The 19,124-nt window shown below is 49.2% G+C and overlaps 1 protein-coding gene and 1 long non-coding RNA gene across 3 annotated transcripts; one reads left to right on the top strand and one right to left on the bottom strand.

Moving 5' to 3' along the window:
• Positions 1–909: 909 nt before the first annotated feature.
• Positions 910–17,427, bottom strand: PARK7 (Parkinsonism associated deglycase). 2 transcript variants are annotated; one of them, XM_059137025.1, is made up of 7 exons: positions 17,290–17,427; positions 16,163–16,275; positions 14,670–14,771; positions 12,476–12,535; positions 11,584–11,653; positions 8,151–8,237; positions 910–1,450 (listed from the first exon to the last, which is right to left on the bottom strand). In XM_059137025.1, the coding sequence occupies exons 2-7, from the start codon at positions 16,250–16,252 to the stop codon at positions 1,290–1,292; spliced, it is 570 nt and encodes a 189-aa protein (XP_058993008.1). In that variant the 5' UTR covers positions 16,253–16,275; positions 17,290–17,427; the 3' UTR covers positions 910–1,289. The 2 variants fall into 2 exon arrangements, with proteins under 2 accessions (XP_058993008.1, XP_058993007.1); XM_059137024.1 differs by having other exon boundaries at positions 17,221–17,350.
• Positions 17,428–17,528: 101 nt separating this feature from the next.
• Positions 17,529–18,858, top strand: LOC131809710 (uncharacterized). Its single transcript, XR_009345267.1, has 2 exons — positions 17,529–17,914; positions 18,497–18,858. It is a non-coding gene; the product is annotated as an uncharacterized LOC131809710 (long non-coding RNA).
• The last annotated feature ends 266 nt before the right edge of the window (positions 18,859–19,124 follow it).

The raw sequence follows: 19,124 nt of genomic DNA, 5'->3' as shown, positions 1-19,124 counted from the left end.
GTCTCTTTATAGCACCACAGTTTATTAGAAAGTGCAGTTACATGTCTGCATTAAAAAAAAAAAAAAAAAAAAAAAAAGATCCGCCTTGCCTCCCAGTCCTGGGGTCAGCAAAGTGCAGCCTAAGGGCCAAATGCCCACAGCTGCCTGGTTTTGCAAATTTTGTTGGGACACAACCATGATTATTGCCTAACGTGTGCCTAGTCTGCCACTTTGGTGCTACAAGACCCCCCGAGTAGCTGTGCCAGAGCCCTTACGGCCCTCTTGTTGAAAAGTTCCCAGCTGGCCTTGCTACAACGTTTGCTGCATTTGCTCTTTGCCAGAGGAGGTCAAGGGCAAAGGAATGGGAGCAAGAAGAAGGCGTATCCCGCGATGAGGTCGTTCAGCTAAGGGCTTTCCTCGGTAGCTTAGTGCCGTGTTCAGAAGACTTAACCCTGTTCCCCGCCTTTGGAGATGCAGCAGTCACTCAGCAGGAGGTGAAAAAGCGCAGGGGGCTGCGGGCTTCTGTGAACAACCAGGAGTCGCTCTTGTTCAGGTCCCACGGGATCCCAGGCCAAGCACAGTTCCCAGCATTCCTGGCCAGGCTCTCTGCAGTGACAGGTCGGCTGCCAGCGGCTCCAGGCTCCCTGCCTGTCCTCTTGGCCGCTCAGCAGACAGAACGGCCGCGGCTGGCACAGCAAAGGGCCCCGACTGGAGTCGCACGCACTGGTGGGTCTCACCCGGGTCCCGTGGGCAGGGATGGCGGGGGGTACCTGCCTGGTGGGCCCGGGCTGCGTGCACATCAGCCCCTCAGGTCTGTTACCCGAAGAAGTGAAAACAGGCTGGGCCAGCCTCGAGAGGTTTTCACTTCCATCTGAAGACCCTTTCTGCAGCAGAAAAAGGAACTGGTCAACAAAAATTCACTAGGACAGCTGCCTTCATCAGTGTTTTTAATAGCACATTAACAATACACAGTTGACAAATGGGAGAAAATCACAAGCTTCTTAGATCTTGGCTTTTCAACTTTTCCTCCTCGCTGTGTCCAGTGAGCTCTGCGCTCGGGTAGCCCAGCAGCTCCACCGACAGCTGACGGACGCAAGGGAGGCTGACCGTGACTTTGATTTCACACACACGACCGAGGGGAAAGCAGAGACAAGGTCACTATCGGTAGTTTGCTAAATGCCATGTACTCTGTCATCGAGGTTCAGGACCGTGGGGACCGGCGCAGGAATTGCCCATTTTGCTTCGAGCGAACACGCTGACAACGATTACCAATGGCCCATTTCCCTACTTCGTGATCAAAGATTTCTGCTCTAATCTTTAAGAACGAGCGGGGCCTTCACTTGGTCAGCCACGTCCTTGCCGTTCAGCGCCTCGACGATGGCGAGCGCGAACTCGAAGCTGGTTCCGGGCCCGCGGCTCGTGAGGATCAGGCCGTCCCTCTCCACGCGGTTCTCGGAGTAGCTGTAATGACCTGCGAAGTCGAACGAGAAGCGGTTACACGGCAGCGGGCTCTGCGGGACAGCCGTGAGCACCGCTCCGCGAGTCCGCGCCGATGCAGCGCAGGACTGCTCTCACGTCAACCCAACCGAGCCAGCCCCGGAGACGGTGCCGGGAGGCGGGCTGGGCTCCGGTGAGCACCGCGCGGACCCACCACACCACGGCGGCTGCCCACGGCCAGGAGGCGAGGACACTCGGCCGCTGAGGGACACACCACAATTCACGCAGGGCAAACGCACCTGCGAAAGCCCTCGCGCGCGTGAGGCAGCGTGGGGGGGGGGGGGGGCAGGCACATCCGCAGGGCTCGAGGGTCCGCCCGGGCACCGGCACCGACCACCGGCGGAACGGCCAGCGCTGGGAGGGGCTTCCTCTGGACCCCCGCTCCTGCCTGAAGCCCGGTCCTCCTCGGCTGTCCTGTCCCCTCGGAGTCCATCAACCGGGAAGACGGACTCGTGTCGCAGGAGAGGGGGCCCGAAGTCCACACCACGCCTGGACTGTCACAAACCATCACCCCTCCCATGTGTTCTCCCAAGGGCCCCTTCATCTCTCCTGAAAATCAGTTCTTCTCTCCTGAGAGGCCCACCTTCCCTTGCCTTCTCTACAGACTGCCGGCCCCGCAGACGCCACACCAGACTCCACGTCGGAGACCGCCTGCGGCGCACACTTCCTATCACGCAGGCGCCGTGTCACAGGCTACAGACTGCTGTCACGCAGACTCCTGTCACTCAGAGTCCCCCTCAGACTGCCTGTATCTCTCTCTCTCTCTCTCTCTCTCTCACACACACACACACACACACACACTGTGCTGTCTCAAAAACAAGCAAAACCTAGACCTGACACCCAGGGGCGGGATGAGGGAGATGAGTGGAGGGAGAAACCATATTCATTTCTCGGGGGCCCCTTCTGTGTTCCCTAACTAGCTTTCTGGAGGCAAATACAATAAACCAAGAATGTGCTTCTCCTGTATCTGAAATCAGGGAATGTGACATCTGGGCATATCACAGCCACAAAGCTGGGCTTCCTCAGCATCAGCTCCCCAAGGCCATACCGTCCGCACAAGCAGTCACCAAACGTCCCTGTGCACAGACTAACCAGGCCCGAACTCCTCAGGAGCAGCAGTGCCCCCCCAGCCTGGCCCCCCCAACCTGTCCCCACCGGGCTCCCACGGGCATTCCCCGGGCCCCTGCCTCCACTGCACAGAAAGCTCTTCCCACCTCCTCCCACACCCCCCCAGAGGAGGTACACGTGATCCCTCCCCAGATGGGGTCGCTCGGGTCACTACACCAGCACCTCCCAGGACGGACCTGGTACAAACAGTCTCCTTGTTTACTGCCTGCTCTTCAAAAGGCTGGGCCGCCATCGGCCTCACGTGGCCTAGAACACTGATGGAACCCGGGGGTGCCCCCACGTGTCAGGGGAACCTACGAACACGCGTGTTCTCTCCTCGCCGCATCTGCCCCTTCACACACAATCTGCGCGTCCCAGCCCTCCCCTTCGGCCGCCCTTCTCGCCACTCGCGGCTCAGCACCACAAAAGGTCACCCTTCCAAGTGCACATCAGAGCAGATCTGGTTCTGCCCCCAGGAGAAGCCTCTGCCAACTTCCTCCAGCACCTAAAGGTGACTCTGTACTCCCCATCCTGGTGGGCACACCTCTGGGTCAGACCCACGCAGAGAATGGACTGGAAGGAACCAAAGGGGAAGACAGAAAAGAACTTGCCATCCTGGTGGGAGCTTATGGTGACCTGGGTGGGGACAGTGGGGACAGAGAAGAAATCAAAGTTTAAGAAACCTCAGAGACGACACGCAGGACCGAACGTGGGGTGGCAGGGAGGACTCCCCGCTGCCTGTCCTGGGCGACGGGGCTGCTGGTGGCACCACACAGACACCACTCAGCTTCCGCTGCATTCTCGGGCTTTAGAAACCACACACTCATGTTCACGTCCTTTGCGAGTGATCAAGAACACCTAGCGCAGTTTATGTCCTATTATCCTTATTAGAAATCAAGTCACTCACGAAAATAACTGCCTACAGCACAGCACAAGTTTCCTAGTTATCCTACTAGAGAAGAAAAGATCTTCTCCAGTTTGAAGAGAAAAGGTTTTCATCTCTAACCTCACTTACTGATGGTCACACCGGGCCAAGGCAATGTCAGATGCTAAACCAGAACATTGGCTGGGTCGAATCTTCCGGAGCTCACAGATGAACTGCTGGCGGGTGATTTCTAAACGGCTCACCGAACAACCCCTTCGTGGGCAAATATTACAAACACAGCTTAGACTGGTTCAAGACCTTTCAAGGCTCCACAGCTCTTTCCAGTTTCCACCAGGACGAACCAACGGTCCGTACTGGCCAACTACCTCCACCTAGCGGCCATGACGGACAAGGACAACACGCACATGCCGGGACCAGCAAGCCTGAGCCCGTGTGCGCAGTTCAGCTGATGCGGATTTGGGAACTCTGCAAATGGACACCTCCGTTGCCACGAAGCATTAATTATTAACTTCTTTTTAACTTGAAGCAAGCCTTCCAAATCCCGAAGTCTCTTCAGAGGAAAGGCAACTGTACGTGAGGGGTCAGCACCGAACCGCAGCTTTTACTGGCACACGTCTCACCTGCTTGGTCAGTGGCTCTGGGACAGCAGAGTAGTTGCCATCCACACCCAATGTCCCCAAAGCCCGAAATATTTACGCTCTGGCCCTTTAAGGAAAAAATCACTGGCCTCTGAGCGCAGCAGCTCTGGATTCAAATCCCAGGGCTGACACTCAGCAGTCAGCTGACTGCTCTGAGCCTCACCTTTTCCTTCTGTACATTGGGGAGGATGCCAGCCGCCCAGACCTGCTGTGGGAGTCCAGTCCCGCAGAGGTGCAGGACCGGGGGCGGTGTCATTATGACACACGGCGGCCCGGTGAGGACAGCCTGTTCGCTGCTGGCCTCCCAGCACCCGGCCCAGAGCTGGGCACTTACCAGCTCTCCCCTCCCCCGCGCGGGCTCGTGCCAGGCAACATTCTGCAGGCATTACACACAGTTAAGTAACTCACGGGACCTGTCAACAGCCCTGCGAAGCAGGGGCCACCGGTATCCTCAGAGGACAGGTGAGAAACCAAGGCTCGGCGGGGGAAGGAGACCGCCCCCAGCAGGGAGCCGCGCCCACACCCCCTGGCCGGGGCCCAGCTCCTCCGGGCTCAGCTTCCAGACTGGGCCTCCTAGCACCACCGACAGGGAGGAACTGGAAAGGCTACTGAAGTCACAATTTCTTCATTTAAAAACGGAGAAACGGGAAGACTGTGTCAGTCTTCTCACTGGATTGCTTATCTGAGCAAAAATTTCACTCTTATCTACTGAGCACACCAGAGGAGACACCCAGGAGCTGATGAGAGCTCCACCTCTCGGAGCCTCTGAAGGGGTAGATGCTTCCAGCATTTTTCTCTTCACAGTAGGACTTACTGGATGAACTCAATACCTCGTAACTTAAACGTGTGTGGGAGCCTCACTGGGACAGAGGCGGGGCCTGAGTTCCAGCCTGACTCTGGGGCAAGTCGCTGGGCCTCTCCGAGCCGGTTTCCTCATTTGTGAAGTCAGTACCTGCCTCGCTGGGCACCAGGGCCTGCGAGGCTCCATGGAGATAATGTCTGTGAATGTACTTTATAATCTCCAAGAGTTAACAATCTAATCTGCTTCTATTCCTAATCAACCTCAGAGTTCTTGAGGCATTACAAGAGAACAGACACAACAGATCACCTTCAGATAAAGGAAGAACAAGTGGCCTACTACTCGACCCTTCCCCCAATATGTCGTAAGGACTAAAGGAAGCCTGATTCCGATCTTCCCAACTCTCCCAAACCTCTCCTTTAGCTCCATGTAAATTCTTTTTTTTTTTTTTTAAAGATTTTAGATTTGAGGATTTTATTTATTTAACAGTGAGAGAGCGCGCGAGAATGCGCTCAAGCATGAGCAGAGGGTTGGGCTAGAGGGAGAGGGAGAAGCAGACTCCCCACTGACCAGGGAGCCCAACATGGAACTTGATCCCCAGACCCTGGGAGCAAGACCTGAGCCAAAGGCAGACGCTTAACTGAGCCCCCCAGGCACCCTAAGTAAATTCTATTCCTACATTTAAAAATGCTCAGCAGCAAGACCCTTTAAAAAAAAAAAAATCACTTTCCACATGGATGGTTTTATCAACAACTAAGTATCTTTCTAGCAACTAAAATAAAATTCTAAGTTTTTAAGAATATACTACCTTGGATCAGATTTAAGAATATTCAGAACAGAGGCGCCTGGGTGGCTCAGTGGATTAAAGCCTCTGCCTTCAGCTCAGGTCATGATCTCAGGGTCCTGGGATCGAGCCCTGCATCGGGCTCTCTGCTCAGCAGGGACCCCGCTTCCTTTCCTCTCTCTCTGCCAGCATCTCTGCCTTCTTGTGATCTCTGTCAAATAAATAAAATCTTAAAGAAAAAAATAGAATATTCAGAATGTCCAACAGCAAGAGTGAACCCTAACATGAATGATGGATTTGGACCGATAATGCTGTGTCAGGGCAGGTTCACAGACCATAACTCAGAGACCGCTGGGGTGCGGGAGAGGAAGGCGAGGAAGACGGTGCACGCGCCCAGGCAGGAAGCGCGCGCGAACTCCGCACATCCTGTTTCATTTTGTTGTGCGCCTAACACTGCTCTGAAAAGCAAGGTCTGCTACTGATTAGAAAAGATATGGTGAAAATGCACAGCTCGACTTGGCTGTAAAGACCGCAAAAGCGATGCTACCTGCCCTCCTTTTTGTCTTAGTTCAGTATCAGCCTCCAGCAGGCCTGAGGCAGGGGAAACAAGGTAACCCCGACATCAGCTGCTAACGTTACCGTGTTGTCTTGCTGTTTGCTCAGTGAAATGAGGTTGGTTGATGTTTCACCCAGAGCCAGCCGCTTCGCCTCCCTGCGGGCTGAGCACCAGCCGAGCCACTTCTGGCTTCTAACTGGAAATTTCAGATGCTCTTGCAATTACCCACACGAGTGTGAGTTTTCTCTCTCTTTGCAAGTTCCCAGGTCTCTGCCTCTCTGCTACAGGCACTCCAGGGACAGATGGCAGAGGAAGATGCCACCTGACAGAACACAGTACGGGGCTGGTGTTCTGAAGCTCATGCTGAGAGCGGCGGTGGTCACGGGGAAGGCTCCGTCAGTACGGACTCGTACCTCAGGTGCTTGGTCACCCTGCTTTGCTGGGGAGTCACACACCGCCTTCTAGTTAAAGAAATGCTTGAGAGATGACCCCTACCCCCCAGCGCTCAAAGGATACAATCTTAGGTTTAAAAAGCAAGCAGCAAAACAATTTATCTAGATCTCATTTGAGTAAAAACATTAAAATAGGGGCGCCTGGGTGGCTCAGTGGGTTAAAGCCTCTGCTTTCAGCTCAGGTCATGATCCCAGGGTCCTGGGATCGAGCCCCACATCGGGCTCTCTGCTCAGCAGGGAGCCTGCTTCCTCCTCTCTCTCTGTCTGCCTCTCTGCCTACTTGTGATCTCTGTCAAATAAATAAATCTTTAAAAAAAAAAAAACAAAAAACATTAAAATACAGGGGCACTTGGGTGGCTCAGTGGATTAAGCTGCTGCCTTTGGCTCAGGTCATGATTTCAGGGTCCTGGGATCGAACCCTGAATTGGGCTCTCCGCTCTCTCTCGGCCTGCCTCTCTGCCTACTTGTGATCTCTCTCTCTCTCTCTGTCAAATAAATAAATAAATAAAAATCTAAAAAAACAAAAAAACAAAGAAATACCAAACCATTAAAATACAAAGGATAATATGTGCAGAGAAGTTCTAGAGTTGCACAGGGAACTTTCTAACAGAAGCTACTGCTGAAAAGTAGAAAGGGGGCAAGGAAGTAAGAAAAGGCATCTTTATGTTTTGACTTCATCACCCTTTTGTATTGTTTACACTCTACACCACGAATATAAATTGTTTTTTATAAAAATAAATTAATAAAAATTAGCTGTCTAGCTGTTATTTATAAAAGAAACGTGCCACCCAAGGGAGCACCTCGGTGGCCGAGTCAGCTGACTGACTCTTGGTTTCGGCTCAGGTCATGACCTCAGGGTCCTGGGATCGACCCCTCCACTGGGCCCCTACTCAGCGGGCAGTCTGCTTATTCCCCTCCTTCTGTCCCTCCTCCTTCCCCTCATGCTCTCTGTCTCTAAAAATAAACAAACAAATCTAAATGAACAAACAAAAAAAAACCAAAACAATGTCACCTAAGGAAACAGACCCACCACCCAGGAAGAGAGCGATGTTCACTTTACTCTGGACTGCAGGCGAAAGGGCACTTTCTGAAATTGCTGTCAAGGTTTAAAGTTTACCCTCAGGCATCTGGCAAAGTGTTTAGTAGAGAATCCTAGTAAGCCTGGCATTTCATAACCATTCCCATCTAGGACAATCAGGCGTCTGGCTGGCCTTTGCGCAGCCCGCGTCCCCGTCAGGGCGCACACAGAGACAGGCACGCACCATCTCCGCCCCCCCGCTGGCTCCCTCTCTCTACCCTCCCTCTAGCTGGAATGCTTGAGAAGAAAGCTAAGAACAGCCCGCACCTCAACCCCCAGCCTCTCTGCACAGGGCTAACCCGGGCAGGAAACAACGCTAAATGGCAGCTTTCTGGAAGGTCTTTCTAGACATTAAAATAGAAGGATATACTTACTTCCATTCATCATTTTGTCTTTAGCAAGTGGGTGTGTTGTAACTTTGCTTCCAAAACCGATTTCATGAGCCAAAAGAGCCGTAGGACCTAAAAAGAAGATTAACAGAAAGACTTAAGGGTGGACACAGGAAAACCAATGGTTTAAAAACTGCAACAGCAGCAGGAGTCTTCAAAACCAGGAGGCTCTTACCTAAAATATACTTATGATTCTGAAGTTAAACACTTTTTCATATGAGAGGTAAGTATGTTTGTAAGAAACCATCTGCTGAGCACATCTGGCAAGAGCATGAACCCAAGATACTTCAATACCCATCTAATCCAAACACACCGAGAAGCATCCAGATAAACGGCGTGTGGCCCCCTTCAAGGAACTGAGGCAGGGCTCCCAGGGGTTGGAGGAGGGGAGACCACCAAGGCTTCCTCTGAGCACATAAAAGGCAGCTGGTGCTCTCCCAACTGCTGGGCTTGACTGCGACCTCACAGACTAATTTTTTCTACTTGAAAATGAAAGATGAGCACTCATTCCTCCATCGACCCACCCGAACATCCCAGGTGGCAGGATTATTACAAGGAACAGGACATTGTCCAGCCCTGTGAAATGCCTGAAGTCTGAGAGAGAAGGACACCAGCATTTCTTTATTAAAAACCACTTAAGGTCCTGCACAAATGTCCATTTCTGATCCTCTGAAACATGTAGTTGCTAACTGAGACTTTTATCCAAATGTATTCACTTTTGAAAGCGATCAATTTCATTGATAACCACAAGCATATTTCATAAGTAACAGTCCTCAAATAAGGACCAAAAGCAGAAATATCTTATAACTTTGTTACCTTAAAACTTTAAAAACAGTAGTTATTCTAACTTTTTTTCTCCAAGCCCCATGCCACACCTAGAAAGACGTGCTTGGGGACAGCAGCGTAACCTTCAGAAGGGGCTGGGGGTGCCGTGGCTAAGCCCAGAGGACTGAGCGCACGAGCTTCAGCTTCAGCCAATGCACGCACCTGCTCTCACTGACTTTTCATTTATCAACACAGTTCCAAGGAAAAGGGAGTTATAGACTCTACCTACCGGCTAGATCACAGCTGCTATTCCCAGGAAGATCAACAAATAATACTTAATTACATAAGCCTTCCGCCTGACATCAAGCCAAGTCCCAATTTCTATCTCCTAAATCAAAAGCGTCAAATAGATTTGATGTCTCTCTCCACCTTACTTTTATGCTACACACAGGACAGCCATGTATGGTGGCAAATTTTAAGTCTGTAAAGTCTAAATAATTGCCATTCAAATTTTACTTGAATGGACTCATCAATTACCCTGAATTCTTTCTAAGATTTTAAGAGATAAGAAATAACTCCCTATATGACCTTGTACTTGAAAGCAGACCCTGAGAGGTGACCGTACAGTGAGTCAGGGGTTTTCAGCTGCTCCCTTCAGCTGATAAAATCGCTGCCTCTGGTAACATTAATAAACTCGTGTTTCGGTTGGATGTAGGAATTCTGTGATGCCTCTCTCATCATGGTGAGCCCAAAATTACTGCTCTGGGAGTTTAAAAATCCTATTTGGAGAATTCGAGAAGAGATATTTACCTGCCATTACTTGAAACTCTGGCGAATGAAATGTTGCTGAGTCTGCAGCACAGACCCAGCCAGCGGAGAGCAGAGAGCAAAGCAGGCAGAAGCCCCTTGGGCCACAACACAGAAGCCAACAGCGCCACCGTGTGGTGACGTGTAGAGAGAACAGGTCACCCCACCCCCCCACCCCCATGTCCCGGAGTTGGTACCCAGAGCCAGGCATCTGAGGACTCCTGGGCCCGTCACCTCCAGGCTCCTTTCCCTGTCTCTTCATCAAGACAGTCTCCCTTCCAGTTTGTCTCAGTGACTCCATATTATCCCTCAATACCAGGGGCAAAGCGAACATTGTCCCAGTACAGTGGGCAGTTCCCAACTGCAACACTTCCGAATCTTATTTTTCACCACTCTTCCTATTTTGGGTCGCACCCAGAGGAGCAGTACAAAGCGTTCAGCAACACATACACAAGGCGAGAGCACTGCTTAGGGCTAACGTCGATTTAACTGATTACACGGCCTGAGCTCCTCAGCACGGCACTCAGGCTGCCTGAGCCCCCGACAGTGAGCCAGATTTGGCTAATGACTCTGCCACCGCAGTGACACAGAAGGACACTGACATGTACTATTTACTTTCAGCAGTAAATAGCCCCAGACTTCCTTTCTCCCTTTGGTTAGAGAACCTAAGAATGAGGCTGTGGCCTCAGGGACTGCAGCGTCCTTCAGGGAGGAGAAAGCTCTGTGCCCGAGGGCAGGTCAAGGGGCTGGCGCTGACTGGAACCCGAGGACAGGCCCTGCCAGGGTGGTCATCTCTGTGGTCCTTAAACAGCCGGGTCTTTGGAACCCTGAGCTTTTACGTGGGTTACGTCAACCAGCAACTGCCACGTGTTAGAAATTAAAACTGGGAAACGTTTACAACACAACAATACTTGAGCATCCATGCCACGCCCAAATGATGGCATCGCCCCACTCTCCTGTCACTCCTCTGAGAATGGGAAGGAAAAGGGCAAAGAATGTCTTAATATCTGCTTCCACCTTATGACCCCCTTGAAAGAACTCCCGAGAATCTCTCCTGGAATTATGCAAAGTCCCCAGGATCCCGGGCTTGTAACTTCTTTAACCAGTCCCTCGTACTGACCAAAACATCGTGTCGTTTTATCTAACTATCCATTCATTTATTTATTTATTCTTTTGACAAAGACCTCATAAAGACCAATAACGAAGGTGGCACTGGCCAAAGTTATACGGAAAAAATGCAGATGGCAGAGTGCCAGGACACTGGAGCACTGAGACTGGATTTTACAGTGGAATCAGAAAACCAAATATTACCAAGTTTCTAAGATGTGGGGACATCTACGAAGGACCAACAACCTCCTAAACTACGTGACAGATAACACGGTGCCTAAGATCTAAACTTGAACATGGAGGATCAGGCAGAAAGCACCCCGAGGCCTCGAATCCACAGGGCAAGCACAGGACAGCGCTGTTATGTTTATGTCTGACCGATTCTTGCTGACTGGGTGCTGGCAGACATACTTCCTGGCACAGAGATCTGCTGTAACAAGCTGTTTACTGAATTCCAGAGGGCATTATTTTCCTCAGAGGTCAACCAAACACGGAAACCATTAAGTTTCACGGAACATAGACCAAAAGCACAGAGAGGCAGAAAAGAGAACAATTGTACTCATTTCTGAAGTGACACCAACTTCATGCCACCCAAACTAAATAGGCCAGTACGGATGCCCTTCATGCTCTGTGAAGGGCGAGTATGTGGAACAAAATCTTCTGATTCAAGACTACCTGTCACGTATTTTTGAAGAAAACCCAACAACTCATTTTACCACAGGACGGGTCTGCACGTTACCTGCACAGATGGCAGCGATGAGGCCCTTCCTTTTTTCTTGTTCCTTCAGTATCTCCTTCACAGCAGGAGACTGTTCAAGGAAAGCCCAAACACATCAAGTTATCATGAAGCCACAAGTTCAATCTTCAGCTGGAAACCCTGGGAGAATCTGCTTTTAGTTGAAACTGCAAGATCTTCAATCTATCTTCTAACATTTCTAAATCATTAATAGAAAAATTACCAAGTTCACGCCGTCTCTACATTGTTAGACCTAAGCAAGGCGTCTGATAGAAGGGAAGGGCATCCTTTTTAAAAAGATGTTTAAAGATGAGATGAGAAAAGTAACTTCCCTTGGGCAAACTGACCCTTGCCATTTTGTGCTCCTGGGACAGAGAAGGAAAAGGAAGGGTGTGTGGCGTTTTGGGTGTTTCTGGACGGCTGAGTAAGGAACAGGGTCCAGCAGAGTCTCCACGTCAGATCCGACCTGCTCTGTAGGCTTCTGTCGGCCGCGCCCCTCCCTTCTCTCCCGCTATTCCGGCAGGCTGGCTCCGCGCAGAGCACCTCGGTGAAGAAGCAGGGGCCTGTGCTGAAGCCATCTTTCACCCCCCACTGGCAGTTCACTCCCCTGCAGCTCCCGGGCCCCAGCCCCTTTATGCTTAAACCTTCATGACACACAAAATTAGATTCATTCTTCTACTGCAGACACAGAATCTGTTCACAGAGGACTGTTCCACCAATTTCGTTTACTCATGTGATAAATGTTAGTAGAGATGTTTCCTTAATTAAGCCAGAACACATTCTGTTCATTTCACCTGCTCCTACTTTATTCCCAGTCTCCTTCCTGAAATACTTTAGCAACAAAACCAACAGAACCCAGGCAGATGCTGAAATAATTCCTCTATGTGGTTTTTACCTCAGATAAATTCTGCGCACCCAGATTGCCTCCCGGCAGAACGACTACGTCATAAGGTCCCTGTAGTTAAGAAGAAAAAAAATGGTAAAACATTTCATCTGAAATGCGCACTACAGTGATAGCTCAACAACACTTCCCGGTTGTAAATGTGGGTCTGAGCAAAACACTGTTCACAGAAGAGCAGTTACATAAAGGAAGGTCTTTCTCCACAGTGCAGTGTTGTCGTAACTAGTGAAAACTCTAAACACAGTTAACATAAAAGGATGTCCGTGTTGCAGAATTACAGGTGTAACATGATCTCATTCTTGTAGAAGGAAAAAAAAGGGGTGTCTGGCTGGCTCAGTCTGTGGAGCACGTGACTCCTATTCTCTGGGGCTGTGAGTCTGCATGCCACGTTGGATGCAGAGCTTACTCTAAAACATTTTTTTTTTTTTTAAGCATGTAGTCCCAACATACATGGGATACACAGGTATGGTCTGCAGACACCCACAGACCAAACAGGCAGCCCAGCTGCTACTGGGGTGTGGAGCAGGATGGTGGCAAGGGGACAGTGAGAAAGGGACATTTCAACACTTGGGACTTTTTGTAGGTCCATGCTGTATAAGAGTTACTTTTTTAATAAGAATGTACAGTCATAAAAATAATGAAAAGAAAACAAATTTTAAGTGAAAGGCACAGAAAAAAGCTTCCACCTCTGTGAAAAGTGATACATGGGGCGGGGCACAACGGCAGTGTTTTCGTGGTCCAAGCACCCAACAGCCCAGAGATCTACCGAGTCCACACTTGCTGAATTTATGATACGGAAATTGGTTTAAAATACTTTAAAGATGTGAAAAGAGTTTTAAAAATTTAGTCATTCAGCAGATCACCAAGTGACAACTTAGTACATACTTAGGGTAACACATATTGCTTAGAATTGCTCTTGAAGACAGGGAACATTCTACTGTTGCTTTAAAACCAAGCAAAACTACCAACTGAACAGAAAGTATGTTCAGTACAGAACTTCTTTCACTCCTTTTAGAATCTGAATAAACAGATACAAAAGGTGACCACTATTCTAAGACACCCAGACACAAGCTGAAACAGAACAGTTAACAGGGAGTACCTACCTCTAGTCAGCCACTTTGAACATGTTCTTTAGAACCTCTCAACACCTTCTATATATATACCAATATTCCCATCCTCTACAATCTGGCATTGAAATATGTGAACTTATCAGATAGGAATAAACCATTCTCTGAGTGAGGAGAGCCGAGCACAGGAATCACACTCTGGGCTTCTTGGCAGGGCACGAATGGCCATTGACGAGCTGCCTCTGCCGGTTTTCCTGCCACGTAGATGCTCCATAAGCATATGGCCCACAGCCCTATCACATGGCCATTAAGCAGTGAACCACAAGGAAGGGTGGGCCAAAGCGCCTGTGCATGTTTGGGTGGCCTTGCTTCTGAGAAAAGGGACCTTAGCTCTTCAAAGATTCCCAAGTGTTAGCTGTCGATAAAGTCTCACAATTTCACGAGAATTCTTACTCCTCCCTTAATCACACCACTAATCAACTATGAGCTGTCCCACGTAAAATGGATCACACGGCTATGTCCGTGTCACTGAAAATGGAAAGGCAAAAAGCAGCTTTTGAATAAATAAGAAACAGGAAATGTGGCAGGTGTCTCCTTGTATCAGGTGATGAATCAGGATGTATCAGGAGGCAAAGCGGCCTTCGAGGCCAGAGGAACACTGATGACAGTGTACCACTCACTCACTGAGCACAGGCAGCACGGAACTGCCAACTTCCGTGGATACAGAGCGAAAAACGGCAGAGTCCTCGACTTCCCAGGGCTTATCACAGTGGGGAAGACATCCAACCAAAGTAACTTTTTAATTTTTTTTTTTTTTTTAATTTATTTAGTCAGAGAGAGAGAGCGAGAGCGAGCACAGGCAGACAGAGTGGCAGGCAGAGTCAGAGGGAGAAGCAGGCTCCCCGTGGAGCAAGGAGCCCGATGTGGGACTCGATCCCAGGACGCCGGGATCATGACCTGAGCCGAAGGCAGCTGCTTAACCAACTGAGCCACCCAGGCGTCCCCCAAAGTAACTTTTTAAAAATAAGTCAGTGCTAACAGCCTGAGATGTAATCAAAAGACATATGAAGAACCCGGTAAGGAAGGCACAGGAGGAGTAACATCAGGTATGGAGAACAAACCTCTTTTTTTGCTTCTTCCAGGCTGGCATCAGGACAAATGACGACGTCTCGGCTACACTGTACCGGGTCTGTCCCAGACAGACCCGCGATGGTGACTTTAATCTAAGAGAAAGAGGACATCAAATAAAACATTCAAACATAAATTTAGAGTAACATTTTCATAGCTGCTGTTTTAAAATAACTTGGCAGGAAATACTGCAACAAAACCATGCTGACTTTAAGCTAGTAAGTTAGCTAACTATAATAACTAGGTCTCTCTCCATTTGCCTGGGACAGTCTTGATTTACAGATGCTGTCCTGGTACCCTGTCTGGTTAGTGTCCTTTCTCCCACAACTCTTCTGCTTTGGGCGATCATCATGTTAATAATCCATCTTACAAAGATGTTGTTACAAAGATTACAATTACAAAGATTAAAATTACCAAAAAAACAATTACAAAGATATTGTTGCTATTTAAATACCACGGTGTTTCCTAAAGATAGACAAGTTAAAATAATGAAATATTACTTTAGCTTGCAAAAATTTATGAAGCTAATGAAACCAAGAGCTGGTACTGGGAAAATGAGAATTTCCCTATACTGCTGGTGGGCCCACATGTTGGTACTTTGGGGAACCATGTGGCAAAATCTGGTAAAGCCACCTGTGGGCTGTTCTTTGGCCAAGCAATTCCACTTTCAGGAATAAAATCAGGAAAAAATTCCACACATTTGCATAAGGAAACCTGTACAAGACTATTAAAGTATTATAATGTCCTGAAGCAGCATAACAGAAGAATGGGTAGACTGGCGCATATTCCTAGAACATAAAAATAAGCAGCAATTTTAAATAAACAAACCGGATCTGGATGTGTCTTCATTCATGAGAACCAGAGAAATGAAGGGTTAACAGACTTTGGGGTCAGACTGCTAGGATCGAAGTACTGGCTCTTATCCTCACTAAGTCTACAACATGGACACCTTAGCTAGTCTCTCTGTGCCTCGGTTTCTTCAACTGTATGAAGAGGATGGCAGTAACTCACAGGGTTGTTACAGGGCTTAATCAAGTTTATTAAGTGCTTAGAATGACACCTAACATCAGTAAATGCTATTTAAGTGCTCACTATGGATATATATATAGAAAGAGACAGACAGACACATGCAAAATGCAAATGCAGTCTAACGCTATTCTGAAGACATGCATGGGATGGATACACATCAATGAGCAGACAGTTATCTCTGGGGCCAGAAGGGGAATAATACCAGGGAAATATACAAAGAGGGCTGGCAACGCTTTATTTCTTTAATGCACCTGTTCCTCAAGAAGTGGGTCTATGAGAAATATGGCAAAATGTTAACAAGCATTAAATGTGGACAGAGAAGCAGGTCATTACTACGCACTCTATTTTTGTGTGTTTGAAATATCTTATGAGGTATACTGAGTATTACTTATTAAGAAGGACTTCAAAACCCAGAAAGTTGAAAAAGGGGGAGGGTAGACAACGCTGGGGGACTTACTCCAGCTCGCCTCATGACGTCTACGGGGATGACTGTCTCCATCTCCTCTGCTCCTTTGGCCAGGATGACCAGAGCTCTTTTCGAAGCCATTCTTATGTTGTATTTTTAAAAGACTTAATTAAAAGAAGAAGAAGAATTTCAAAAATCTTGGCAGTGCAACCCTAAAATAGTCCGAAAGTTCAGGTTTTGGTACATTTTTTAAGCAAAGTGACTAAGTGCCTCCTAGGGAAAAGGTGCTGATAAACAGAATGTAAAGTAGCACTTTAGGGTAATACTGGTTTACACAGAACTTCCACTGCTGTACTTTTGGAGATGCAAACACAGCAAGGTTGCTAACACATGTTAGCACTGTTCGGATTCTCTTTACCATTTTTTTAAAACCCAGTATACAATGACTTCTTGCAACCAAAATTTTCTAAAACACAAATACATGGGTCTTGCATTTCACACAATGCGGGGAGAAAGCCTTATTTTTGGAAATACTATTTCAGAGAAACGACTAAACTTAATTTCACGGGCAAAAAGCTACAGACACAGTCTTCAGCAATTAGCCGGTGAGATTTTTGGAGGGGATTTTCTTTTAAGTTCCAATAAGTGCACTAAGAATTTCTGGAAAGTTAACAGTGCTAAATATTTCACATTTTTTTAAAATGACGTAGAAAGATGGGAATTCCCCCCACTAGACTCAACCTAACTGGACCCGCTCTTCGCACTTGGCTCTTTTGCTGCAAACGGCAGCTGCCAAGCGGGGGTCGGAGCAGTTTTTAGCCTGTGCTTCCTGTGGAGTCTGCGGTCCACGCAACAGCGGCGCTCATGAAAGCACTTCAGCCAACACAGCGTCGACCCGCAGCTGCCGACCAGGAGGCCCTGCACACGACCCGCAGAATACGAGGCCGTCCCGTCCGCTCCTGCCCGAAGGCCGCCCGCCCTGCAGGCGCGGCGGGACCCCGTTCTCCGCCGTCCCCTTCCGAAGCCCGCGCCGGCTTCGTGGCCCCCTCGCCGCCCGCAGCGCGCCCCAACCCCCAACCCGAACCTCGACCCTGCCCACACTCCCGAACCTCGACCCCTTCCGCAGCAGTTCCCCGCCAGGGACGACCAAACCACAAGCGGACTAAACGCTCACGCACACGAGCACGTACGCACGTCGTCCGAGCACGTACGCACGTCGTCCGAACTCGAACCCTCAGACGCGCACTGCGCAGACGCACGCCGCCAGGCTTCTCGTTCTGCCCCGCCCCTCGGTCCTGCGCAGACGTTTGCCGCGCTGACCCCTCCGTGGTCTCCTCTCGCCACCCCGCCCCGGCCCTGCACTGCGCAGACGCACGCCCCCTCGGCTTATTCGGGCCGTCCTCCCCAGTACTGCGCAGACGCACGCCGCCCAGGCCTCACCTCCTGCGGGGCACAGATCGGCGCCGCTCGCTTGCTTACGTCACATCCGGCAGGACCCACCTAGAGCAGGCGCGGGGGAGCGCCGGCCTTTGCGAGTCGTTCCTGTGAGTCCAGGGATGTTTCCATATGGCGCCGCCAGCATCTCGGGAATCCCGCTGGTTCATGCGTCCTCACGAAGTTAACCCTTAGCTGGGCGCCGCAGCCCTGAATCGCGCGCTCCCTTCGGGAGCTCTGGCCGTTTGCTGTGAAGAGGCGTTTTCCTGGAGCGGAGTTGAGTCTTCACGCTTCTTATGCGCGCTCGAGGTCCCTTTCCTGGAGCGCCTTCCATGTCCCCTCCGACCTGTTCCCGCTCGTGTCCCCACGGTGGGCCACCCGTCCCCCGGTCCTGGGCGACTCTTAGCATTTCCCGTGGGTTAGTTTCTCAGAGCTGTTTTTTCCCCCCAAGATCCCGGTGCTGCTGCTGCAGCCTCAGGATTCGAGCCCTGCTGAGTACATGGACCTGATCGGTGACACTTATTTAAGTTAGAAACTCAAATTTTGTTAAAAGTTTGAACTGAATATTGATACTTGGACCTATTTCAGAAACCAAGGTGATAAACGTTACATTGACCAGATGGACTCCTATCCTTGTCCCCATGCAGTTCGTCCCCGCTCGGGGGCTCCCTGCGGGTAACGTATTAGTTTCCTGAGCATCTTTCCAGGATTTCCTTGTGCAATCACAGATACAGTTTTACTTCTTGCTTACGGAAATGGAGCAGACTGTATTGTTCTCCCCTTCTCTCCCTGCCACCACCACATGATGTTGGAGACCTTTCCTTCTCAAAAGGAACTTCCTTCTTTTCAGATAATATGCCACTGTGACATGTCTCAGAGTTTATCAGTGCCCTACTGATAAACATTTAGGTTATTTCCAACTTTTTTTTTTTGTTTTTTTTCCTAAAGTAGGCTCCCTGCCGGGCATGGAGCCAAACCCCTGCAGCTTGAACTCTCGACCCTGAGATGAAGAACACCTGAGATGCTATCAACAGTCAGATGCTCAACCGCTGAATCACCTTATTCATATGTCCTACTTGTATAGGCAAAACTGGGGAGTAAATTCCCAGGAGTGGTGGATACATCCATCAACTCCATACAAGTTAAGTCACTTATCACTCGCCAGTAATATGTGAGCTCAAATAGTATTTTAAATACACTGGGTGTTTTGGAAGTTTCAGTTTAGCTATTAAAAACATGTATTTTCAAGAAATAACTTGCATGCCTTTGTTGGTTTACAAAGTGCTTTAATATATTTCATGAGATTCTTACAATGGTGGTGACAGTGGTTTTTGCTAAGAATTGTACATAGATTTATAAATTGCAACACTGCCCTATGCAAAATTCCTAAGTACCTTTAAATAATCATTTGGCATTTTAAGAAAGCATTTTGGGAGTTCTGGAATGACTTTATCTTCAGCTGTTTACAGAAGAAGCAGGAAAAAGTCACCTCCTTTCAGTTTTGAAGTATGGTGGGAAATAGGCAAGTGGTTAGACATGTGTTTCAGAAACCAAGGAGGAATTTACATAGATGAAGGAA

Source organism: Mustela lutreola, chromosome 10 (assembly GCF_030435805.1).
Source record: "Mustela lutreola isolate mMusLut2 chromosome 10, mMusLut2.pri, whole genome shotgun sequence".
NCBI lineage: Eukaryota > Metazoa > Chordata > Mammalia > Carnivora > Mustelidae > Mustela > Mustela lutreola.
The sequence above is the reverse complement of the archived record's forward strand: the minus strand, read 5'-3'. Positions and strand labels throughout refer to the sequence as shown.